The sequence below is a fragment of the Calliphora vicina genome, chromosome 4 (genome assembly GCF_958450345.1).
Source record: "Calliphora vicina chromosome 4, idCalVici1.1, whole genome shotgun sequence".
NCBI classification, from domain to species: domain Eukaryota; kingdom Metazoa; phylum Arthropoda; class Insecta; order Diptera; family Calliphoridae; genus Calliphora; species Calliphora vicina.
The window spans coordinates 93,780,961-93,808,843 of record NC_088783.1 but is presented as its reverse complement, the minus strand read 5'-3'; the positions used below and the strand labels follow the sequence as shown (position 1 = coordinate 93,808,843).

General features: G+C 31.1%; 1 protein-coding gene across 1 annotated transcript; it reads left to right on the top strand.

The window, feature by feature from the left end:
- LOC135958575 (glucose-induced degradation protein 4 homolog) lies at positions 1 to 26,133 on the top strand. The gene is made up of 4 exons (XM_065509474.1): positions 1 to 15; positions 924 to 1,100; positions 1,165 to 1,332; positions 25,739 to 26,133. The coding sequence occupies exons 1-4, from the start codon at positions 1 to 3 to the stop codon at positions 26,033 to 26,035; spliced, it is 657 nt and encodes a 218-aa protein (XP_065365546.1). The 3' UTR covers positions 26,036 to 26,133.
- The last annotated feature ends 1,750 nt before the right edge of the window (positions 26,134 to 27,883 follow it).

Genomic DNA, 27,883 nt, shown 5'->3' with positions numbered 1-27,883 from the left:
ATGTATGTGTGTGAAGTTAGCTCCGTCAGTTAGCTCCGTTTTTTAACATTACCTATGTTAATGTGTAAACTAACATACTTCGTACTCAAAGACTGTTAGGTTAACAGAGCTGCATTAATATCAGCTCATTTAACATTTTATGATATAAAATCAAAATAAAATGGTTTTACCGATCATTCAGTTTAAATATATAATAACAATTTTTTTAAAAATTAGATAAAAAAAAAATTAAATATTTATTTATGAACTATCGTTGATTTCTTTGCTTTTAGCGTATTTTTATACCAGATACATGAGAGACACATGGACATGAAAAAAAATTAAAAAATTCTAAATTTTGGTAAAACTAGTCATAAAGGGTGGAAAGGCTTGATTTCAGAAATGTACAGTTTACATTCAGAATTTTTTTCATATTAATTTAAAAATAGTGAAATTTCACATTTTGTTAAAAGGGCAGATGGAAATTTGGAAAAAATGGTTAAATTTTGGAATTGTGCTCGATCTTGCCCTAATACGGTGGAATGCCATTACTTCAGAGAGTTCAGAACTGTTTAGCATATATTTAGAATTTATTTCAGATCGGAGTAATTACACTTTTAAAATAGTGAAATTTCACAATTTGTTAAAAGGGGCACATTGAAATTTTGAAAAAATTGTTAAATTTTTAAATTGTGCTCGATCTAGTCCTAATGGAGTGGAAAGCCATCACTTCAGAGAATTCAGAACTGTTTAGCTTATATTCAGAATTTATTTCAGATCGGAGATATATAATTTTCCATATAGTGAAATTTCACATTTTGTTAAAAGGGGCACATTGAAATTTTGAAAAAATGGTTAAATTTTGAAATTGTGCTCGATCTTGCCCTAATTTTAGGTCGGCTTGTTTCTCTGATTCGCAGTGGTTTTGATTTTGTTAATTAAAGTTTTCCAAAATTTCGTCTCAGAAATCAATAAGACAATTAAGGCAGGATCCCAGTCCTCCTTTTTTGTCAAATTTTAAGCAAGATGGTTTGGCGATACATACTTTATACAACGGGTCCAAGTTTCATGGATTTCAAAAGTCGCAGGGAAATTCTTATGACGTTGAAGTAATTTTACAGGTATTAAGTTTAAATTTTTGTGAATCTAAATATAGTTCATATGTAAATTTGTGTTATTATTTAGCATATTGATTTGGAAAGTTCTTTTTTGTGTGGCTTTTTAAAAATAAGTGGATTAACTTTTGAATTTCCTACGTTAACAACATTCTTCGATGGAGAAATAATATCACAGAAATATCCATTTCTAACAAGAAAATGGGATGCAGACGAAGAAACGGATAAAGCACATTGGGTAACTAATAATTAAAAAAATGTATGTGTGTGAAGTTAGCTCCGTCAGTTAGCTCCGTTTTTTAACATTACCTATGTTAATGTGTAAACTAACATACTTCGTACTCAAAGACTGTTAGGTTAACAGAGCTGCATTAATATCAGCTCATTTAACATTTTATGATATAAAATCAAAATAAAATGGTTTTACCGATCATTCAGTTTAAATATATAATAACAATTTTTTTAAAAATTAGATAAAAAAAAAATTAAATATTTATTTATGAACTATCGTTGATTTCTTTGCTTTTAGCGTATTTTTATACCAGATACATGAGAGACACATGGACATGAAAAAAAATTAAAAAATTCTAAATTTTGGTAAAACTAGTCATAAAGGGTGGAAAGGCTTGATTTCAGAAATGTACAGTTTACATTCAGAATTTTTTTCATATTAATTTAAAAATAGTGAAATTTCACATTTTGTTAAAAGGGCAGATGGAAATTTGGAAAAAATGGTTAAATTTTGGAATTGTGCTCGATCTTGCCCTAATACGGTGGAATGCCATTACTTCAGAGAGTTCAGAACTGTTTAGCATATATTTAGAATTTATTTCAGATCGGAGTAATTACACTTTTAAAATAGTGAAATTTCACAATTTGTTAAAAGGGGCACATTGAAATTTTGAAAAAATGGTTAAATTTTTAAATTGTGCTCGATCTAGTCCTAATGGAGTGGAAAGCCATCACTTCAGAGAATTCAGAACTGTTTAGCTTATATTCAGAATTTATTTCAGATCGGAGATATATAATTTTCCATATAGTGAAATTTCACATTTTGTTAAAAGGGGCACATTGAAATTTTGAAAAAATGGTTAAATTTTGAAATTGTGCTCGATCTTGCCCTAATGGGTTGGAAAGCCATCACTTCAGAGAGTTCAGAACTGTTTAGTTTATATTCAGAATTTATTTCAGATCGGAGTAATTTGACTTTTCAAATAGTGAAATTTCACATTTTGTTAAAAGGGGCACATTGAAATTTTGAAAAAATGGTTAAATTTTGATATTGTGCTCGATCTTGCCCTAATGGAGTGGAAAGCCATCACTTCAGAGAGTTCAGAACTGTTTAGTTTATATTCAGAATTTATTTCAGATCGGAGTAATTTGACTTTTCAAATAGTGAAATTTCACATTTTGTTAAAAGGGGCACATTGAAATTTTGAAAAAATGGTTAAATTTTGAAATTGTGCTCGATCTAGTCCTAATGGATTGGAAAGCCATTACTTCAGAGAGTTCAGAACTGTTCACCGTATATTCAGAATTTATTTCAGATCGGAGATATATAATTTTCCATATAGTGAAATTTTACATTTTTTTTAAAAGGGGCACATGGAAATTTGGAAAAAATGGTTAAATTTTGGAATTGTGCTCGATCTAGTCCTAATGGGTTGGAAAGCCATTACTTCAGAGAGTTCAGAACTGTATAGTCTATATTCAGAATTTATTTCAGATCGGAGATATATAATTTTCCAAATAGTGAAATTTCACATTTTTTAAAAGGGGCACATGGAAATTTGGAAAAAATGGTTAAATTTTGGAATTGTGCTCGATCTAGTCCTAATGGGTTGGAAAGCCATCACTTCAGAGAGTTCAGAACTGTTTAGTTTATATTCAGAATTTATTTCAGATCGGAGTAATTTGACTTTTCAAATAGTGAAATTTCACATTTTGTTAAAAGGGGCACATTGAAATTTTGAAAAAATGGTTAAATTTTTAAATTGTGCTCGATATAGTCCTAATGGATTGGAAAGCCATTGCTTCAGAGAGTTCAGAACTGTTCACCGTATATTCAGAATTTATTTCAGATCGGAGATATATAATTTTCCATATAGTGAAATTTTACATTTTTTTTAAAAGGGGCACATGGAAATTTGGAAAAAATGGTTAAATTTTGATATTGTGCTCGATCTAGTCCTAATGGGTTGGAAAGCCATCACTTCAGATAGTCCAGAACTGTTCACCTTATATTCAGAATATATTTCAGATAAGAGTAATTTGACTTTTTATATAGTGAAATTTCACATTTTGTTAAAAGGGGCACATTGAAATTTTGAAAAAATTGTTAAATTTTGAAATTGTGCTCGATCTTGCCCTAATGGAGTGGAAAGCCATCACTTCAGAGAGTTCAGAACTGTTTAGTTTATATTCAGAATTTATTTCAGATCGGAGATATATAATTTTCCATATAGTGAAATTTCAAATTTTTTTTAAAAGGCGCGCATGGAAATTTGGAAAAAATGGTTAAATTTTGGAATTGTGCTCGATCTAGTCCTAATGAGTTGGAAAGCCATTACTTCAGAGAGTTCAGAACTGTTCACCGTATATTCAGAATTTATTTCAGAAGTAATGGCTTTCTCTGAAGTAATGGCTTTCCAACCCATTAGGACTAGATCGAGCACAATTCCAAAATTCAACCATTTTTTCCAAATTTCAATGTGCCCCTTGTAACAAAATGTGAAATTTCACTATTTGAAAAGTCAAATTACTCCGATCTGAAATAAATTCTGAATATAAACTAAACAGTTCTGAACTCTCTGAAGTGATGGCTTTCCAACCCATTAGGGCAAGATCGAGCACAATTTCAAAATTTAACAATTTTTTCAAAATTTCAATGTGCCCCTTTTGACAAAATGTGAAACTTCACTATTTGAAAAGACAAATTACTCCGATCTGAAATAAATTCTGAATATAAGCTATACAGTTCTGAACTCTCTGAAGCAATGGCTTTCCAACCCATTAGGACTAGATCGAGCACAATTCCAAAATTTAACCATTTTTTCCAAATTTCCATGTGCCCCTTTTAAAAAAATGTGAAATTTCACTATATGGAAAATTATATATCTCCGATCTGAAATAAATTCTGAATATACGGTGAACAGTTCTGAACTCTCTGAAGCAATGGCTTTCCAACCCATTAGGACTAGATCGAGCACAATTTCAAAATTTAACCATTTTTTCCAAATTTCAATGTGCCCCTTTTAACAAAATGTGAAATTTCACTATTTGAAAAGTCAAATTACTCCGATCTGAAATAAATTCTGAATATAAACTAAACAGTTCTGAACTCTCTGAAGTGATGGCTTTCCAACCCATTAGGGCAAGATCGAGCACAATTTCAAAATTTAACCATTTTTTCAAAATTTCAATGTGCCCCTTTTAACAAAATGTGAAATTTCACTATTTGAAAAGTCAAATTACTCCGATCTGAAATAAATTCTGAATATAAACTAAACAGTTCTGAACTCTCCGAAGTAATGGCTTTCCAACCCATTAGGACTAGATCGAGCACAATTCCAAAATTTAACCATTTTTTCCAAATTTCCATGTGCCCCTTTTAAAAAATGTGAAATTTCACTATTTGGAAAATTATATATCTCCGATCTGAAATAAATTCTGAATATAGACTATACAGTTCTGAACTCTCTGAAGCAATGGCTTTCCAACTCATTAGGACTAGATCGAGCACAATTCCAAAATTTAACCATTTTTCCAAATTTCCATGTACCCCTTTTAAAAAAAATGTGAAATTTCACTATATGGAAAATTATATATCTCCGATCTGAAATAAATTCTGAATATACGGTGAACAGTTCTGAACTCTCTGAAGCAATGGCTTTCCAATCCATTAGGACTATATCGAGCACAATTTAAAAATTTAACCATTTTTTCAAAATTTCAATGTGCCCCTTTTAACAAAATGTGAAATTTCACTATTTGAAAAGTCAAATTACTCCGATCTGAAATAAATTCTGAATATAAACTAAACAGTTCTGAACTCTCTGAAGTAATGGCTTTCCAACCCATTAGGGCAAGATCGAGCACAATTTAAAAATTTAACCATTTTTTCAAAATTTCAATGTGCCCCTTTTAACAAAATGTGAAACTTCACTATTTGAAAAGACAAATTACTCCGATCTGAAATAAATTCTGAATATAAGCTATACAGTTCTGAACTCTCTGAAGCAATGGCTTTCCAACCCATTAGGACTAGATCGAGCACAATTCCAAAATTTAACCATTTTTTCCAAATTTCCATGTGCCCCTTTTAAAAAAATGTGAAATTACACTATTTTAAAAGTGTAATTACTCCGATCTGAAATAAATTCTAAATATATGCTAAACAGTTCTGAACTCTCTGAAGTAATGGCATTCCACCGTATTAGGGCAAGATCGAGCACAATTCCAAAATTTAACCATTTTTTCCAAATTTCCATCTGCCCCTTTTAAAAAAAATGTGAAATTTCACTATATGGAAAATTATATATCTCCGATCTGAAATAAATTCTGAATATACGGTGAACAGTTCTGAACTCTCTGAAGCAATGGCTTTCCAATCCATTAGGACTATATCGAGCACAATTTCAAAATTTAACCATTTTTTCAAAATTTCAATGTGCCCCTTTTAACAAAATTTGAAATTTCACTATTTGAAAAGTCAAATTACTCCGATCTGAAATAAATTCTGAATATAAACTAAACAGTTCTCAACTCTCTGAAGTGATGGCTTTCCAACCCATTAGGGCAAGATCGAGCACAATTTCAAAATTTAACCATTTTTTCAAAATTTCAATGTGCCCCTTTTAACAAAATGTGAAACTTCACTATTTGAAAAGACAAATTACTCCGATCTGAAATAAATTCTGAATATAAGCTATACAGTTCTGAACTCTCTGAAGCAATGGCTTTCCAACCCATTAGGACTAGATCGAGCACAATTCCAAAATTTAACCATTTTTTCCAAATTTCCATGTGCCCCTTTTAAAAAAATGTGAAATTTCACTATATGGAAAATTATATATCTCCGATCTGAAATAAATTCTGAATATAAACTAAACAGTTCTGAACTCTCTGAAGTGATGGCTTTCCACTCCATTAGGGCAAGATCGAGCACAATATCAAAATTTAACCATTTTTTCAAAATTTCAATGTGCCCCTTTTAACAAAATGTGAAATTTCACTATTTGAAAAGTCAAATTACTCCGATCTGAAATAAATTCTGAATATAAACTAAACAGTTCTGAACTATCTGAAGTGTTGGCTTTCCAACTCATTAGGGCAAGATCGAGCACAATTTCAAAATTTAACCATTTTTTCAAAATTTCAATGTGCCCCTTTTAACAAAATGTGAAATTTCACTATTTGAAAAGTCAAATTACTCCGATCTGAAATAAATTCTGAATATAAGCTATACAGTTCTGAACTCTCTGAAGCAATGGCTTTCCAACCCATTAGGACTAGATCGAGCACAATTTCAAAATTTAACCATTTTTTCCAAATTTCCATGTGCCCCTTTTAAAAAAATGTGAAATTTCACTATTTGGAAAATTATATATCTCCGATCTGAAATAAATTCTGAATATACGGTTGACAGTTCTGAACTCTCTGACGCAATGACTTTCCTGCTCATTAGGACTAGATCGAGCACAATTTCAAAATTTAACCATTTTTTCAAAATTTCAATGTGCCCCTTTTAACAAAATGTGAAATTTCACTATTTGAAAAGTCAAATTACTCCGATCTGAAATAAATTCTGAATATAAACTAAACAGTTCTGAACTCTCTGAAGTGATGGCTTTCCAACCCATTAGGACTAGATCGAGCACAATTCCAAAATTTAACCATTTTTTCCAAATTTCCATGTGCCCCTTTTAAAAAATGTGAAATTTCACTATTTGGAAAATTATATATCTCCGATCTGAAATAAATTCTGAATATAGACTATACAGTTCTGAACTCTCTGAAGTAATGGCTTTCCAACCCATTAGGACTAGATCGAGCACAATTCCAAAATTTAACCATTTTTTCCAAATTTCCATGTGCCCCTTTTAAAAAAGATGTAAAATTTCACTATATGGAAAATTATATATCTCCGATCTGAAATAAATTCTGAATATACGGTGAACAGTTCTGAACTCTCTGAAGTAATGGCTTTCCAATCCATTAGGACTAGATCGAGCACAATTTCAAAATTTAACCATTTTTTCAAAATTTCAATGTGCCCCTTTTAACAAAATGTGAAATTTCACTATTTGAAAAGTCAAATTACTCCGATCTGAAATAAATTCTGAATATAAACTAAACAGTTCTGAACTCTCTGAAGTGATGGCTTTCCACTCCATTAGGGCAAGATCGAGCACAATATCAAAATTTAACCATTTTTTCAAAATTTCAATGTGCCCCTTTTAACAAAATGTGAAATTTCACTATTTGAAAAGTCAAATTACTCCGATCTGAAATAAATTCTGAATATAAACTAAACAGTTCTGAACTCTCTGAAGTGATGGCTTTCCAACCCATTAGGGCAAGATCGAGCACAATTTCAAAATTTAACCATTTTTTCAAAATTTCAATGTGCCCCTTTTAACAAAATGTGAAATTTCACTATATGGAAAATTATATATCTCCGATCTGAAATAAATTCTGAATATAAGCTAAACAGTTCTGAATTCTCTGAAGTGATGGCTTTCCACTCCATTAGGACTAGATCGAGCACAATTTAAAAATTTAACCATTTTTTCAAAATTTCCCCCCTTTTAACAAATTGTGAAATTTCACTATTTTAAAAGTGTAATTACTCCGATCTGAAATAAATTCTAAATATATGCTAAACAGTTCTGAACTCTCTGAAGTAATGGCATTCCACCGTATTAGGGCAAGATCGAGCACAATTCCAAAATTTAACCATTTTTTCCAAATTTCCATCTGCCCTTTTAACAAAATGTGAAATTTCACTATTTTTAAATTAATATGAAAAAAATTCTGAATGTAAACTGTACATTTCTGAAATCAAGCCTTTCCACCCTTTATGACTAGTTTTACCAAAATTTAGAATTTTTTAATTTTTTTTCATGTCCATGTGTCTCTCATGTATCTGGTATAAAAATACGCTAAAAGCAAAGAAATCAACGATAGTTCATAAATAAATATTTAATTTTTTTTTTATCTAATTTTTAAAAAAATTGTTATTATATATTTAAACTGAATGATCGGTAAAACCATTTTATTTTGATTTTATATCATAAAATGTTAAATGAGCTGATATTAATGCAGCTCTGTTAACCTAACAGTCTTTGAGTACGAAGTATGTTAGTTTACACATTAACATAGGTAATGTTAAAAAACGGAGCTAACTGACGGAGCTAACTTCACACACATAAAACTCAAAATATCTAAATTCGATAATAACTTGGCTAATATGTGTTTAACAGGAAAAAATCTCGATCTGTGATTACTCATATTTCTTAACAAAAATCGATTTTTTATATAAAAACTCAAAATATCTAAATTCGCTAATAACTTGGCCAATACGAAAAAGACCTCGATCTGTGATCACACATATTTCTTAACAAAAATCGATTTTTTACATAAAAACTCAAAATATCTAAATTCGCTAATAACTTGGCCAATACGAAAAAGACCTCGATCTGTGGTCACTCATATTTCTTAACAAAATTCAATTTTTTATATAAAAACTCAAAATATATAAATACGCTAATAACTTGGCCAATAAGCGATAATCAAGAAAAGGAGCTCGATCTGTTATTACTCATATATCTGACCAAAATTCGATTTTTTATATAAAAACTCAAAATATCTAAATATCAGATAAGTGAGAAACACAATTTTTAGTTTAATTTAGGTTTAAACGAAGAATGTAGATTATCTTTATCCCAGAAACTAGAGCTCTGAGTCTAATTGAATTTCGGAATAAGACCTAAAATGGAGTGTAGGTCGTAAATAACATTGCATAGTAATTAATCTATTATTCTTCTATATAAATAAAAATCAAATGTCGTTCGTTGGTAATTGCATCAGTAGAGAACGGCCCTACCGATTTAGATAATTTTTTTTTTTAAATGTTGGTCATAGCCCAACTTTGGTTTTTACGGAATGAAAAATTAACCACGCTCGATTTATCTAAAATTGGAAAACGGCTACATCGATTTGGCTAATTTTTTGTTTAAATGATCAAGCAATCCTATTTAAGTTTTTACTGAAAGAAAAATTGAACATGCTAAAACCGCAGGACGCCTAAACCGATTTAACTATTTTTTTTTAATGTTCGCAATACATAGTCCGCAAAAGTTTTTACATAAATAAAAATTGTCCACGTCTACTAATGCGCCCACTTATTAAATACATCTGCAAAATACATGGTATGTGATCAATCATATTTCAGACCAAAATTCGATTACTTATATAAAAACTAACAATAGCTTAAATCGATAATAACTTGGCCAATAAGCGTTTAATCAAGAAAAAGATCTCGATCTGTGATCACTCATATTTCTGACCAAAAATCGATTTTTTTTATAAAAACTCAAAATATCTAAATTCGCTAATAACTTGGCTAATATGTGTTTAACAGGAAAAAATCTCGATTTGTGATCACTCATATTTCTTAACAAAAATCGATTTTTTATATAAAAACTCAAAATATCTAAATTCGCTAATAACTTGGCCAATACGAAAAAGACCTCGATCTGTGATCACACATATGTATTTCTTAACAAAAATCGATTTTTTATATAAAAACTCAAAATATCTAAATTCGATAATAACTTGGCTAATATGTGTTTAACAGGAAAAAATCTCGATCTGTGATTACTCATATTTCTTAACAAAAATCGATTTTTTATATAAAAACTCAAAATATCTAAATTCGCTAATAACTTGGCCAATACGAAAAAGACCTCGATCTGTGGTCACTCATATTTCTTAACAAAATTCAATTTTTTATATAAAAACTCAAAATATCTAAATTCGCTAATAACTTGGCCAATAAGCGATAATCAAGAAAAGGAGCTCGATCTGTGATTACTCATATATCTGACCAAAATTCAATTTTTTATATAAAAACTCAAAATATCTAAATTCGTTAATAACTTGGCCAATGATACATGTATTCTGTTGTTGCAAGACTTAGGTTTTTGACAACAAACTTAGGTTCTTTGTCTCTCAGTAGCAAGGTTGCCAATTTGGCCATTTTTCGGCTAGATCTAGCGATTTTATTTTCATTTAGCCATAAAAAAAATATCTAGATTTAATATAGCCGGAAGATTTAGCTATTTTATTTTGTCCTAGCCTTTTTTATTTTAAACTTTTCTTGAAATTTTTTAAAAAATATACCAATATTTTTAATCAAATGACAAAGAAATAGTCTTTAAAAAAAATCTTACGTAGTGGATTTGATGAGAACAGGCTGCGAAATTGTTTACAAAGCAAACACATCAGTTATATTCAAAAATCAATTTTGCATTTATTTAATGGATCCGATTTTGTTTATAAGTGCCCAGACATTAGTTTAATTGATCAAAAAGAAACCAATTTATATTGATATTACAATTTTTTAATCTGCTATGAAATGTAATATTTTATATACTAGTAAAGTCGATCTCACTAAATAAAAAGACAATATTTATGAATTTTTATTCAGTCATTTTGGGTTTTAGCCATTTCTAGCCATTTTTAATTCTAAATCTAGCCATTTTCTGAGCTGAAGAGATGGCAACCTTGCTCAGTAGCGCTTCTATGTATATTTAATTCTATGCCCTATATGAATAAAATTATCATTCAATAATACGTCTTTTTTCCTTTTTAACCATTTTTACCCTTTTCAAACCGCTTCTCACAAATTCACAAATCGAACACAAGCATTTTTTTACTTGGACAGGACAACGTCTGTCGGGTCAGCTAGAAGGGAATAAAAATATGAAAATATCTCTTTAGTTTTTCCGTACCTGCGATTTAAATTTTGAAATTTTCGAGAAAAACCAATTATATGGGAATTTTTTGGCGAATGTGCTCTATGTCCTTACTGTTATGATTTTTAAGTAAAACCTACTCAGATTATTATAGCCCAAATAATTCTAAATAGACTCTGAAAGATTTATTAAAATTGGAAAATGTTAAACCTTAAATCGTGAAGGTCAAAGGTCAAATTTTTCAATATTTGGAATTTCTAATTTAAAGATAGCAGAATGTTATTTATTTTTGGGTCGATTTTCATGAAACTTAAGAGAAATATAACATGAAGTCTAGTATTTATAATAATAGAACAAAAATTAAAATTAACCCTTAAATGGCACTTGGGGTTAAAATTACACCAAACTTTTAAAATCATAAAAAACCTTGTCAATTTCAACAACAACTATACAATCGAAGATGGTAAATCCGACTGCTGTCCGCTTTCACATGGATTCTCCCAGCAATGAAATAAGGCTATAATTTTTGTTTTCATTATTTCCATACTGTTCAGCACTAACACTATTTAATGATACACCCTTTAACATGAAACAGTCTTTAACCGTCCGGCGGGTGAGAAGGTCCCTGGGGACCTTTTTCATTTTCAAACTGAAATTACTCCTATTTTTTTTTATTTATTTATTTAGTAGTTTTTAAATACTTTATCTTATAACTATATAACATTTGATTCAAATTATTTTAATTTTTAAAGGCTCTGATATACATTATTTTTCACAAAAAATACACAATTTCATTGACGGCTGTCGTGGGAATGATATATAAAAGTTAATGTATTTAGTTGGAGTCTTTGTCTGATGTTTAGCCATTTTAGTGTTTCTAACATAAATTGAATTGGTGTAAACCTATTGCATTTAATTATAGTTCTCATAACTTTATTTTGTAGTTTCTGCAGTCTCTCTATTTGTGTATTTGTGCAGCATGTGTATAAGATTGTTGAACCGAATTCAAAATGTGGTTTGATTATTGTATTATATATATTTATAGCAGTTATTGTCTATATTTTGCTTCTTATTTAAGTGAGTGAAGATAAATATGTCGAGTTAAATATGTTTCGACATAAAACTTTACGTTATTAAATATTTCCAAATATGTTTCGTCGTAACGCCTTACGTCATTACATATTTTTATATTCGTTTTTAGAGGTTGTGACATATTTGCAAATTTGGGACATATTCACAAATATGTTTTGCTTTTTGTGACATATTTGCCATACTTACATTCACTCATATTTAAAAACTATTTAATGCGTATTTTTTAAAAACAACTAGTGATTGAATTAATACAGATGACAAGATGGGACATACCTCATTTTAAAGGGAAATGATCCAACATTTGTCACCCTCATAGCTCTTTTTCTAAAATTTCGTCTGACTATTTTTAAAATTTTTATGAAAATTTTAATTTTTCTCTGTTGATCCTTGGAACAATTTTGGACAATTGTGGACAAACTAAGATAGATGACAGGATGGGACATACCTCATTTTAAAGGTAAATGACCCAGCATTTGTTACCATCATAGCTCTTTTTCCAAAATTTCGTCTGACTATTTTTAAAATTTTTATGAATATTTTAATTTTTTACTGTTGATCCTTGGAACAATTTTCGACAATTGTGGACAAACTGTGTCATTTACCTTTAAAATGAGGTATGTCCCATCCTATTATCTGTCTTAGTTTGTCCACAATTGTCGAAAATTCTTCCGAGGATCAACAGTGAAAAATGTTAATTTTCATAAAAATTTTAAAAATAGTCAGACGAAATTTTGAAAAAAATGAGGTATATCCCATCTTGTCATCTGTCTTAATTCGATCACAAGTTGTTTTTAAAAAATACGCATTAAATAGTTTTTAAATGTGAGTGAATGTAAGTATGGCAAATATGTCACAAAAAGCAAAACATATTTGTGAATATGTCACAACCTCTAAAAACGAATTTATAATTATGTAATGACTTAAGGCGTTACGACGAAACATATTTGGAAATATTTTGTAACGTAAAGTTTTACGTCGAAACATATTTAACTCGTCATATTTATCATCACTCACTTCATTAAGAGAACATAACATAACACAACAAAAATTAAAATTGTTTTTTCATGAACATGAGTGACGAATGAATATTTGGCACTCTGCAAAGATTTGGATCCCGAAGATATCTGGTCTTCAGAAAATTGATTTCAACAAACAGACGGACATGGCTTAATCGACTCCGCTATCTATAAGGATTCAGAATATATATACTTTATAGGGTCGGAAAATCATATTGTAGAAATTACAAACGGAATGACAAACTTATATATACCCTTCTCACGAAGGTGAAGGGTATAAAAACAAGAAAAACACTTTTAAGTAAATAAAAATATCACTTTTAAATAAAAGAAAAACACGGGTAATAAGGGAAAGAAAACTGTTAGTAAATATATGAAAAAAATCCACACAATATGAGAGTTTTTTCTTTTATTTTTGGACTTAATCACACGCAAAAAAAAGAAATTAAAACAAGGCATTAAAAGAAAGTGAGGTGAGGAAAAAAATGTACTGAGTTGAGAAAAAAATCGTTTGTGTTTTGCCGACGGCAAACCACGTTGGCGTGTAATTTTGCTAATTTAGCTGGACTATAAGTTTATTCTACAAAAATTATCTACTCAACATGCCCTTTCAGAATTATAGGGTCGCTATACTGTTCCAATCAAAAATCATTTGAGCAAAATTAACGTGTTTCGGAATAAAACGTGTACTGCAAAGTATTAACAAAATTTGCCAAATATTGTGTAGAAGTGTAATAAATGCTTCGGAAATTTCACAGACGAACAACAATATTAAATTAATAAAACGCAGAATCTACCAACTAGATACTTATATCAGGAGGACTTTACTTGCATCCGACTACACTTCTTTTATTAACGAACAGAAAAATAGAACAAGACATATCACTACGAATGTAAAGGGGAGACAAATGAAGAAAATGGATACACTGAAGGAAAAACATTTTAATTCATTAGGTCTGATTTATAATGAGGACTGGTTTGAGAACAAAACGGAATTAAATATTCCCATCGAAATCAAATGGATGTTGTCATTAGGGAAGAAATTTGCTCTACCGGTAAATCAAACCAATTTCTCTCCAATACGTGTAATAGCTGATATTGAACAATGCATACAGGCAACTGATGAGGATATGGACAGAGATATTGCCAGAACGAAATTTGCCAACAGAATATGCTCTTTTAAGAGAAATACCCAGAACACGGAAAGGGAACAGTTCATACTGACGATTTTTGAGAAAACTAAGAGTTTTTTGAAAAAACATGACGATATTATAGTTACACAGGCAGATAAAGGAAATAAAACAGTAATGATGTACAGACAAGAATACATGGAGAAGATGGAGCAGCTACTAGAAGACAAGAATACGTACAAATTAATCAGATCGTACACAACAATCAATTTGCAGAGGAAAAATAATAACATAAGGATATGAACATACGAATTAAATATATAGCTAAATATGTTGACGACATCTTAGCAATCATTAATCCTAATGACATGGATGTGATTATGTCAACATTAAACAATTACCATCCGAAAATAAAATTTACAGCAGAAACTGAAGTTGATAACAATATAGCTTATCTGGATACTAGACTACACCGTGAGAACGATCAAATTTATTTTGATTGGTACGCCAGGGAAACAGCATCTGGCAGAATCATGAATTTCTATAGCACTCAGCCTAAAAATCAAATTATCAACACGGCTAGGAATCTAATTACTAGAGTACTTACCATCAGTGATGAAAAATACCATAAAAAGAACATCACAACCATTTACAAAATTCTGGAAAAAAATAGTTTTCCTAAAAATCTAATATGAACACTAATAACAGACACAAAAACGAAAATTAGATATGACAACAGAAACATCATGACAAATTCTGATACCGAACAGAAAAAATTTTACAGTGTACAATATGTACCAAACCTAACTGACAACAAAGACATAAAAACAACAATTAAATCACGGAACATATGTTTTGCATATAAACCCAATAAGACAATAAGTGCAATATTTTCTAAAACGAAAACACCGATTGACAAAGAACAACAAAGCAATGTTGTGTATGAAATTCAAGACAACAAAAATTGTGAACTCATATATATAGGTACAACAAGGAGAAGCTTGGAGACAAGAATGGGAGAACATAAAATGAGGGGAAAAGAGACAACTGCACTTGCACAACATATTTTAGAAACGGAACACTCAGCTGATTTTGAAAGTGTCAAAATATTGGACAAAGAGGGCATGGAGAGGAAAAGATATACGATTGAAAGCTTGAGGATACAACAAAAAATTGACAAAACGATGAACCTAAAAGAAGACACGGCAAATATAAATATGAGTTACAGGGTTGCTATTAATTAAACGAACTGTGATATTAAACTAAGTTGTACAATTGTGGTTATATGTATGTATTTTATGTTTAATATTATATGTTTAATGATAAATGTAACAATAATTTAATGTAAAGAAAATATCTACAGAAAATTGTAAGTGTTCTAAATGTTTGTTTTGAAAATATTGTTTTAATTTTAAGTTTTATTATTTAAATAGACGATCCCTTGAAAAAGTAGACATAACATCTACGAAACGTCGGGAAAATTGTAATAAAAATATGATTTTTTATTTACATTAAGGAAGTTCAGGCCCAATTAGCTTAAGAAACTCAACAACTTGTTCCCCCGCTCTTCAATTATATAATGCAAATAATATGCAATCAATATCACCGAAAAGTGATTGTATAGAATATAGCACAAAAGAGAATACAAAAAATTCCAATATAAAGAACAATACGCCTGTGTTAAACACAACAACAACATCAGAGTTAAACATGTATACACAAGCTTTAAATAAACCACAGAAAACAAATTCTAGTGAGAGCGCAAGTGTAATTAACACTAATAAAACCGTAAGTAGTAACAATGGTGCATCGAAGGGTGCCATTCCAAAGGATGTAAGAAATATAACCACAACAAAACCAGCAGTATTACCAGGTATGCTTAGATACATAAGTATTAATAAAAGAATTTTAAGTCCACAAAAAAAGGAGACACCTTTTAAAAAGCAGAAACTAACTACAAGTCCCTTGAATAATAATCGTTTCGCGCTTTTGAGTGAAGATGACAATATTAAGTCTGTTAAAAATGGTAATTCTAATCAGAAACCATTAAAGCCACCACCAATCTTCCTTCGGGAACCTAGTTCTAATAATTTGGTAAAAATATTAATTGATCTTGTTGGAAAAAATAATTTCCACATCGTCCCAATAAGAAAGGGTGGTGTGCATGAAACGAAAATAGTCATATACACTGAGAAGGATTATAGAAACATCTCTCAATACTTAAACGACGGCAAGAAGAATTTCTACACATATCAGCTGAAAAGTAGTAAGGGCCTTATAGTGGTCATAAAGGGTATAGAGTCCAGTGTAGAACCTAACGAAATCAAGGAGGCCCTGAAAGAATTGGGCTATAAAACGAAAGTAGTAATAAATATATTTAACAGAGACAAAAATCCTCAACCAATGTTTAGAGTAGAGTTAGATCCAGATGATAAAAAACTAAAAGGGAATGAAACTCTCCCAATATACTCTCTTCGTTATTTACTGAATCGTAGAATAACTATTGAGCAACCTCTCAAGCGAACGGGTCAGTGTGGTAACTATCAAGAGTCTGAACATACGAGAAATTATTGTACTCTACGCACTGTATGTGTTGCATGCGGAGACTTGCATTCTTCATCACAATGTGATATTCAAAAGGGTCTCAAAAAGAAATGTGGAAACTGTGGTGGCGACCATACGGCGAATTATCGGGGATGCCCAGTTTACAAAGAATTATTAAAAAGATTGAGAGAGAGGCGTCAACCAAATAGAGATGACTTTTTTGTTCCACCTGCGGGTAACATAGATTTTCCTACACCAGTAAATTCAGTGGCCCGTAATAATGAAAATAAGAACTCTACGACAATGAATGGAAATTTCACACAATTAAACACGGCTAAATCTGGAACCAACTCTTACGCTGGTGTTTTGAAGTCAGAAAATAAGCAGCCTAATATACCCCAAAATACGGGAGGGTTAGAAAACCTGTTACAAGCGCTTACACAAAATATTACCTCTCTTAATGAAAACATGACTAACATAAAGTCAACCATGCAAAACACAATACAAGAGCTTTTGAGAGCGCAGAACCAAATGCTTCAAATCCTCCTATCAAAAAATGAGTTTCTTGAAAGTTTGTTTTTGGAATGCAAATGGTTTGAACCATCATAAATCTGAGGTTTATAATTTTATGATGAGTAAAGACGTCGATGTGATGTTAATTTATGAGACACACCTTACAAATAGATACAACTTTAATATTCCAGGATTTTCATTCCATAACACAAATCATCCCGACGGAAAAGCTCATGGTGGTACTGGTATCTTGATTAAAAGCCGTTTAAAACATTATGCCCTAGATGAATTTTCAAAAGAATATATGCAAGCAACTTCCATACGACTGGAATGTTCATTTGGAAATCTTACAGTGAGTTCCATATATTGCCCCCCACGATTTTCGATGACTAAGGACAAATTTGAAGAATTCTTTGAAACTCTAGGAGATCGTTTCCTGGCATGTGGTGATTACAATGCGAAACACACATACTGGGGTTCACGGCTAATTAACCCTAGAGGAAGACAGCTCTACAAAGCCCTAGTTGACAGTAAGAATTGCCTGGATGTCATATCCCCTGGCCAACCAACATACTGGCCTACTGATCCTAGGAAAATTCCTGACCTTATAGACTTTGCCATATCCAGAAATGTAGATCGAAATTCAATATCTACGGAAATATGTTTTGATTTATCTTCCGACCATTCACCCGTAATAGTCACCTATTATGGGAAAAATATACCGAAATCTCCTGAAAATATTCCGTTTTACAAAACAAATTGGCTTAAATAGAAAAAGTTTATCTTATTTATAGATTTTTGGTAATTATTCGAACTTTTTATATATATAATTTGAAAGTAAATTTTTTAATTAGGCTTAAGTTCATTTTTATTATAATTTATTTGTAATAATTCAAAGAATATCACTGAATACTAAAATTTTAGACAATTGGCAAATTGGAATGCATTTTCTACCCTGCCAAGGGCGTCATCAACAATCTTTATTGTCAAGGTCTATTTGTAAATATCATCTATTTAACTTACTATTATTAGGAATTAGAATATGGGAAGCCTAATTCATACTTATATTATTTGTAAATTAGACGAAATTTCAAATATTTTTATTATATATGTGTATTCTTATTATTACAAATTTATCATTTTATTAGTGTTGCTGTAGTCAACCTTTGGTTAACAATTTAGCTATGAATGTTTTTGTGTTTTTTCTTTCTTTCTCCTTGGTGTTGATTCATTGAATCAAACTGGAGATTGAAAATTGATTTTAGTCTTTTATTGTGCCATGTGTATATTTTATTTATAGATTTTTGGTAATTATTTGAACTTTTTATATATATAATTTGAAAGTAAATTTTTTAATTAGGCTTAAGTTAATTTTTATTATAATTTATTTGTAATAATTCAAAGAATATCACTGAATACTAAAATTTTAGACAATTGGCAAATTGGAATGCATTTTCTACCCTGCCAAGGGCGTCATCAACAATCTTTATTGTCAACACTAATAAAATGATAAATTTGTAATAATAAGAATACACATATATAATAAAAATATTTGAAATTTCGTCAAAAATGCATATTTCCAATTCAGATATTGAACGATTGCTTCTCGAAAAGAGAAAGCTTAGAAGAGAATGGCAACAAAATAGATCACCTGCTGCAAAGCAGAGGCTGTCCATCGCTACTAGAAGACTGAAGAGAGCCCTTTGTTTAGAAGAGGATCGCAGAAACGAAAGATACATTGAGAGTTTGACGAATACTAAACATACGAACTTTTCTCTTTGGAAAGCCACACGTAACATCGAACCACTGGTAGAGGGAAAAACTCCGTTGAGAAAATCTGACGGTAATTGGGAAAGAAATGATAAGGACAAAGCATTAATTTTTGCCGAGCACCTACGTAATGTATTTAAGCCAAATCCACCCAACAATGATTTTGTACTGGAAAATACTCCTGTTCACGAGACAGCGGATCTCCAGGATATGACAAAATTACGCCATCCATGATTAAAAACCTACCGAATATAGCTATAATGGTGCTATCTGTATTGTTTTCTGCGATCATTAGACTAGGTGTTTTCCCAACTAATTGGAAAATTGCTCAGATCATAATGATACCTAAACCAGGAAAAGACTTAACAATGCCGTCTTCATACAGACCTATAAGTCTACTGCCATGCATATCAAAGTTATTTGAGAAAGTATTGCAATGTAAAATTATTCCATACTTAAATAACCAAAATATTATCCCAGTTCATCAATTTGGTTTTCGTGAACAACATGGAACCATTGAACAAGTTAATCGATTGACTGGAGAGATCAGAAAATCTTTTGAAAATAAAAAATACTGCTGTGCTATCTTTTTGGACATCGCCCAGGCCTTTGACAAGGTGTGGCATAAGGGGTTAATTCACAAAATTAAGTGTCTACTGCCACCAAGTACACATCGATTGCTGGAGTCATACATATCAGACCGAGTTTTTAGAGTGAAATATTGCGATTATGTAACAGGAAATTATGAAATTAAAGCTGGTGTTCCACAGGGAAGTGTTCTCGGACCAACACTTTATTTGATATATACTTCTGACTTGCCCGTGTGTGATAGACTTACCATATCAACATTCGCTGATGATACGGCAATACTTAGCTCACATGCAGATCCGCAGGTAGCTTCTACGAAATTGGCCAATTATCTGAGACTCGTGGAGATATGGTTGAATAACTGGAGAATACGAGTAAATGAACTCAAAAGTAAACACATCACATTTACTCTCAGAAGGGGTGATTGTCCACATATCACACTAAATAACATAAACATTCCACAGACAGATACTGTTACATACCTTGGTATTCACTTGGATAGACGACTTACTTGGCGTCGTCATATAGAAGCCAAGAGACTTCACATGAAGTTAAGAGCCTCTAGCCTTCACTGGTTACTCAATCACCAATCAAAATTAAGCCTTGACTATAAAGTCATCCTGTATAAATATGTTTTAAAACCAATCTGAACATATGGAATCCAATTGTGGGGAACGGCCAGTAATTCCAGTATTGAACTTATACAGAGGGCACAATCGAGAATTCTTAGGATAATGACAGGTGCACCTTGGTACATAAGAAATGAGAACATCCATAGAGACCTACAAGTACCGTTAGTTAAAGATGAATTCAAGAATGTCCGTGAGAAATATATCATGAAATTGTGGAACCACCCGAACCCGCATGCAAGACATTTCACACAGACCAAACAAGATCAAGGCTTCGTAGAGCCGATCTACCACCCCGCTAAGATGTGGCCCATATGAACATCAACGCTCCCGTCAGAGAGCATTTAGTTTTAATTTTAGTTATAAGATTTTATTACTTATTGTCAGGCCTAAGTAAGGCAGATTCGATAAATAAACAAACGTTAAAAAAAAAAAATATAAATACTGAACTTCGGCTTTTATTTAGTCGGAAAATTAGTTAAAATTTCAAGTTTTTTGATGTGTTTAATTTTCTCACACGGTACCCGATATTTGGGAGCGTAATTTAAAAAATAGAGAGTATTCTATTTTAAAATTACGTTGTTAACTTAGTTTTTTATTAAACAAAAAGTAATATGATAAAATAATGTCTTCATTTCATGAAAATAATGGATTTTTAATAATTAGATGGAAATCTATCTACATATATATAAAAATGGATGTTTGTATGTGGGTATGTATGTATGTTCCGAATGAACTCAAAAACGGCTGATCCGATTTTGATGAAATTTTCAGGAATCTTCGGAATAACCTAGCGGGTAACACTGTAAAGTCAGATTTTTAATTTTCGGTCTGTGGGCGGAGGAGCGTGGCAAAATCAATTTTTTACATTTTACCGCTAATGCCAGCTATATATATAAAAAACGGCTGGACCGATTTTGATGCAATTTTCAGGGAATCTTCATAAAAGCCCAGATGTTATCACTGTAAAGACAGATGTATGTATGTTCCGAATGAACTCAAAAACGGCTGATCCGATTTTGATGAAATTTTCAGGGAATCTTCAGAATAGCCTATTTTTACATTTTACCGCTAATGCCAGCTATATATATTAAAAACGGCTGGACCGATTTTGATGCAATTTTCAGGGAATCTTCAGAAAAGCCCAGCGGTTATCACTGTAAAGACAGATTTCTGATATTCGGTGTGTAGGCGGAGGGGTGTGTAAAAATCCAATTTGGGCGGAGGGGCGTGGCAAAATCAAATTTTTACATTTTACCGCTAATGCCATCTATATATATAAAAAACGGCTGGACCTGTTTTGATGCAATTTTCAGGGAATCTTCAGAAAAGCCCAACGGTTATCACTGTAAAGACAGATTTCTGATATTCGGTGTGTAGGCGGAGGGGTGTGTAAAAATCCAATTTTTACATTATACCGCTAATGCCTATCTATCTATATATATAAAAATGGATGTTTGTATGTATGTATTAGAGTGACAGCCAATTTTTTTTTAGATTTCAAAGAGTGCCGGGTGGAATATTGTGACACTAGGCCTATATGTTAAGTGCTGAAAATTTGAGCCAAATCGGGCAACGATTTCTGGACGCGCATCGAGGTCAAATTTCAGATATATGCAAAATTATACTATTTATATGGAATAAATAGGTGAAACTCCTTAACTTTCTGCATTGTTTTCTATAAATATGTAGATTTATTTATACTAATGAATTTACATTAAAATTTTTTTTTTGGAAATTAACCCTGTATCTCCTTTGGGTCAAAATTACCCAAAAACTGTATTATCGCCAAAATTAAAGAAAAATGCAAATTTTTCAGTTTTTGAAAAAATTTTGCTACTAAATAAATAATTTTGCAATTGAATGCAAAAGAATCGAAATATGTACTTAATTATCGTTGTAATGAGATATAAATGACAAAATTTGCCTAAAAAATTTTAAAGTTATTACAAATTCGCCAGACCATTAACGTGTTTCAGGCCACTTGAACATAAAATTTAGGAAAAAAATTAACATATTTCGAGAAAAATTAAAATAAAAGCTAATTTTTATTTAAAATATATCCGTATTTACTTGTGTACGAGTTTTTGTGTTCGAAGGATATCGTTAACCTATTCGCAGGTATGGCCAAAAAAAAAATTTTTTTAACGGCCGTTTCGAATCTCCATTTTCAAATTTTTAAAAATTTTGTTAAAGAAATTTCCGAGTTTTTTGATCATCACATTGGGATTTATTGAGATCAATATAGGGAATAAAAATATGAAAAAATTATGTCAATACCTCTTACAGTTTTTCCGTACCTGCGATTTAAATTTTGCGATTTTCAAGAAAAACTGATTTTTTGTCCATATTTAGGCGAATGAGCCCAATTTCCTTAATGTTATCAATTTTAAGTAAAACCTATTCATAATATTATAGTCCTTGCAATTTTAAATATAGTCTGAAAGTTTTACTAAAATCGGAAAACGATAACCTTAAATCGTGAAGGTCAAATGTCAAATTTTTCAATATTTTGAATTTCTAAAGAAAAGATAGCGAAATGTTATATATTTTTGGGCAGATCTAACATTTACTACAACAGTGCAAAAATGGATTTAATCCTTTAACAGCACTTTGGGTCAAAATGGCTGTGTTTTTCGTGATTTTAAAAGTTGAGGGTAATTTGGACGCCAAGTGCTGCTAAGGGTTAATTTCCATTGTTGTGTTGTTATTTTAAATTCTGGACTTTACGCTATACTTTCCTCAAGTTTCATTAAAATCGGCCCAAAAATATATAACATTTCGCTATCTTTTCTTTAGAAATTCAAAATATTGAAAAATTTGACCTTTGACCTTCACGATTTTAAGGTTATCGTTTTCCGATTTTAGTAAAACTTTCAGACCATAATTAAAATTACCAGGATTATAATATTATGAATAAGTTTTACTTAAAATTTATAACAGTAAGGAAATTGGGCTCATTCGCCTAAATATGGGCAAAAAATTAGTTTTTCTTGAAAATCGCAAAATTTAAATCGCAGGTACGGAAAAACTGTAAGAGGTATTGACATAATTTTTTCATATTTTTATTCCCTATTTTGATCTCAATAAATCCCAATGTGATGATCAAAAAATTCTGAAATTTGTTTAAGAAAATTTTTAAAAATTTGAAAATGGAGATTTGAAACAGCCGTTAAAAACAAATAATTTTTTTGGCCATACCTGTGAATAGGTTAACGGTATCCTACGAAGACAAAAACATATACACAAGTAAATACGGATATATTTTAGATAAAAATTAACTAATATTTTAATTTTTCTCGAAATATGTTAATTTTTTTCCTAAATTTTTTGTTCAAGTGGCTTGAAACACGTTAATGGTCTGGTGAATTTGTAATAACTTTAACATTTTTTAACCAAATTTTGTCATTTATTTCTCATTACAGCGATAATTACGTACACATTTCGATTCTTTTGCATTCAATTGCAAAATTATTTATTTAGTAGCAAAATTTTTAAAATATCTGAAAAATTTTCATTTTTTCCGAATTTTGGCGATAATACAGTTTTTGGGTCATTTTGACCCAAAGGAGATGCAGGGTTAACTTCGAAAAAAAATTTTAATGTAATATTCGTTAATATAAATAAATCTATACATTTCTAGAAAACAATGCAGAAATTTAACGAGTTTCACCTATTTACTCCATATAAATAGTAAAATTTTGCATATATCTGAACTTTGACCACGATGCGCGTACAGAAATCGTTGCCCGATTTGGCTCAAATTTTCAGCACTTAACTTTTAGGCCTAGTGTCACAATATTCCACCCGGCACTCTTCAAAATTTTAACAAAAAAATTTTTCCATACAACTGATTGTCACTCTAGTGCAGCGAAATGCAAACTCACACCACTACAGTTTTTAGATATTGTAGTTGTATGAGTTGAGAATTATTCTCTGGCAAAAACAAAAAGCTGAAATAATGAAATAAACAAGCATAAAAGCGTAACACAACCTGCTTATATCAATGCTCATGCGAGACTGACTGTTTTTATACAATGTGTGTGCTTGCGTACATATGAAAATAAAAACAAGAGAGCTCATTGCATTTCGCTGGTCTAGACCAGTGATGTTCAAAAATAAAAATGAAGATGTATTGGTGAGAGAGCTACCCAGCAAACATAATGTCAAACATTTAAAATAAGAACAAAATAATGAAAGTTTAGATTTAGAATTTTTGTCACATATAACCAATTTATTTAATGAATGTAATTTAAATTTTAAGGAAAAGAAAAAATATGCATTATACGGCCTAAATTCTATTTAATTTTGTATTTATTTTTGACTTTGTTATTATGTGTTCAATTGCAATTGAAACGCTTGTGTTTGCTATGCTTCGTCCAAAAACAACCAACAACAATGCTTAGTAAATGTCTGAAAAAAATGACGATAGTCCGTCGCATGTGTTTTCATCGAGAGCTAAACGATGAATGAACAAAAGTTTTTAAAAGAGCGTAACAAATGTGTGTAAATTTTTCAAACAATTGTTGTATGGCGTGAACATTACTGGTCTAGACTCTAGAGCAGCGAAATGCAAACTCACACCACTACAGTTTTTAGATATTGTAGTTGTATGAGTTGAGAATTATTCTCTGGCAAAAACAAAAACAAATAGCTGAAATAAACATGGTGTAATGATATACAAGGTGACAAACAGCTGATTATTTTTTGCTCGAGTTTGTTTACAACTTTAATCTCGTCAAAATTTTTTTTTGCTGTAGTTTGTATACATTATGTCAGTTGTTTTTGACACTATAAAAGTTATTTGTTTTTGTATTGTGGTATTTGTTGCCGTAACGCATACACCTTATAATCATTACGCCATGGAAATAAACAAGCATAAAAGCGTAACACAACCTGCTTATATCAATGCTCATGCGAGACTGACTGTTTTTATACAATGTGTGTGCTTGCGTACATATGAAAATAAAAACAAGAGAGCTCATTTGAGAGCTCATTGCATTTCGCTGCTCTAGTGTGTATGTTCCGAATGAACTCAAAAACGGCTTGACCTTTTCAGGGAATCTTCAGAATAGCATAGCGGGTAGCAGTGTATAGTCAGATTTTTGATTTTCTGTCTGTGATAAACAATTTTGTTTACTCTTGCATATTAGGTGCATAAATAAGAAACCAGCCGAAATGCCACTACATGTATTAACATTGAAGGTTGGAGCACCGACTTTGTCCGACACTGTATATTAAAATCGAGAGCGAGATGCAATATAAAACAGATGTTTTCTAAGGGCCAGCAACGCGGACCGGGTTCAGCTAGTACTTAATAATAATTTACACATTTTTCTTTTGCATATATTAATTTCTAAATGCATTATTTTCCATTTTCAGAGCAAATTTAAAGCATTTGAAGAATACCAAGAAACGTTTAACTCGGATGCTTTTGATTATAGCAAATTGGCTAAGAGCGACTATATATTCATGCGGTGGAAGGAGCATTTTCTTGTGCCGGATCATACAATACGTGACATAAATGGAGCATCATTCGCTGGATTTTACTATATATGTTTTACTAAATCTACAGGGAAAGTAGAAGGATACTACTACCATAGATCTTCAGAATTATACCAATCCATTGACCTTAATCATGTTTTGGAAAAATGTATTCAGATATATGAATTTAGATAAATATATGTATTTGCCTAATTTACAACCAGTAATGTTTCGATGCTGTGTATTTTTAAATTATTATGCAACTGGAATAAATCGAGAAATGAATAGATAAACACAGAGTTTTATCAAGGGGTTTTAACGTATTACCAAATCCAAAATTTTACACATATTTGTATTAAAATTATATTCTTACGGTCTCATTCATAATTACTTAAAACCAGAGACATAACTGTTATAAGAAATATCTAAAAAAATTTAGCCATAACTGTTATATTGTAGAAATAATTTTTTGTTTCTTTAAATAATAGTTATTCTCAATGAAAATAAGTTTTTCCTTTCAATAAGTGTTATTCATAATAAATATTTTTTTTCGTTGCTCATAAGTGGTTCAAATCTTATATCTAATAATTATTATTTAATTAGTCCAGCCAGTGCCGGACGAAAAAATTTTGTATTCATGGTTGTTTTGGTTAAATTGGCATTCTTCCTTCTAGATTAGGTCTGCTGTGTCCCTCCTTCTTAATCGAGTGTGGCCACGGTTATCTAATATGTTGCGGGCCAGCGAGTTTGGATGAACTTCAAGTTTTTTTTTAATATTTTTGTACATTTTTCGAGATTTCAGTTTTTACAATGGGCACGTTTAGATCTTTGTGTATATTCGCGTTTTTAATATACCAGGGGGCAACTGTGATCATTCTTAGAAACTTGTTTTGGCGTCTTCGGATTTTTTCTACATTTGACGCTGAGGCCGTGCCCCATAACTGTATGCCATAACACCATATCGGTTTTATGATCATGTTATAAAGTAGAAGTTTACAATCTAAACTAAGCGTGGAGTTTCTGCCAATAAGCCAATTAATTTGAATTGATTTCAATTTCATTTGAGTCAACTTTGCATCTATATGACTTTTCCATGTAAGGCGACGATCGAGATGTATTCCGAGGTATTTAACTTCCGATTGTTGAATTATTGTTTGGTTATTGATATGAATAGGGGGGCATGATTCTCTACGCAATGTAAATGTTATGTGTGTACATTTTTGCTCGTTGACTTTAATTTTCCATTGTTTTAACCATTTTTCTAATTCAAATATGTGGTTTTGTAAGTAACGAGACGCTTCTTGAGGGTTTTCATGAATGCTTAAAATAGCAGTATCATCAGTAAATGTTGATGTATGAGTGCTATTGTTAATTTTGACTCAATTTGTATATTAATCCAGCATGCCATACCTTATCAAACGCTTGAGAGATGTCGATGAAGAGTGCAGAACAGTATTTCTTTTCTTCAACCGCTTTTCTCACCACATTTACAAGTCTATGGGTTTGTTCGATAGTACTGTGTTTTCTTCTAAATCCAAATTGATGATTCGGAATACAATTGCTTTCAGTTAACATTCATAAGTATCTTCTCAAATAGCTTTGATATATTAGACAATAGGCTGATGGGTCTGTATGATTCTACTTTTGTGTGATCTTTTCCCGGCTTGGGTATCATGGTAACCAGTGAAACCTTACATTCTGGAGGATAATATTCAAGTCGTAATATAGCATTAAAAATAAAAAGAATTATTTTTATTGCTATCCGGGGTAGCTCCATAAGCATCTTGTAGCTGATCTTGTCCATACCAGGCGCTTTCTTGGGATTTAAATCAACAATAGCATTTTCGATCTCTCGAATCTCAAAACGGGTGGCAACTCAATTGCTTCGTTTGATGTGTTCGGTGTAAATACTTTTTTTAAATCATTAACAAACAGATTCCCTTTTTCAGTATCATTTCTTGCCCAACCGCCACTTGAATTTCGCAAGGGGGACTTACATATATCGGGTCTTTTAAGACTTTGTTGCTCGCCATAATGAGTAAT

What these genes read in the sequence shown, in the direction of transcription:
- LOC135958575 (XM_065509474.1), top strand. An exon ending in ACGTTGAAGTAATTTTACAG is followed by an intron (nt 1,101 to 1,164) that starts GTATTAAGTTTA and finishes GTTATTATTTAG; the next exon opens with CATATTGATTTGGAAAGTTC. An exon ending in AAACGGATAAAGCACATTGG is followed by an intron (nt 1,333 to 25,738) that starts GTAACTAATAAT and finishes TTCCATTTTCAG; the next exon opens with AGCAAATTTAAAGCATTTGA.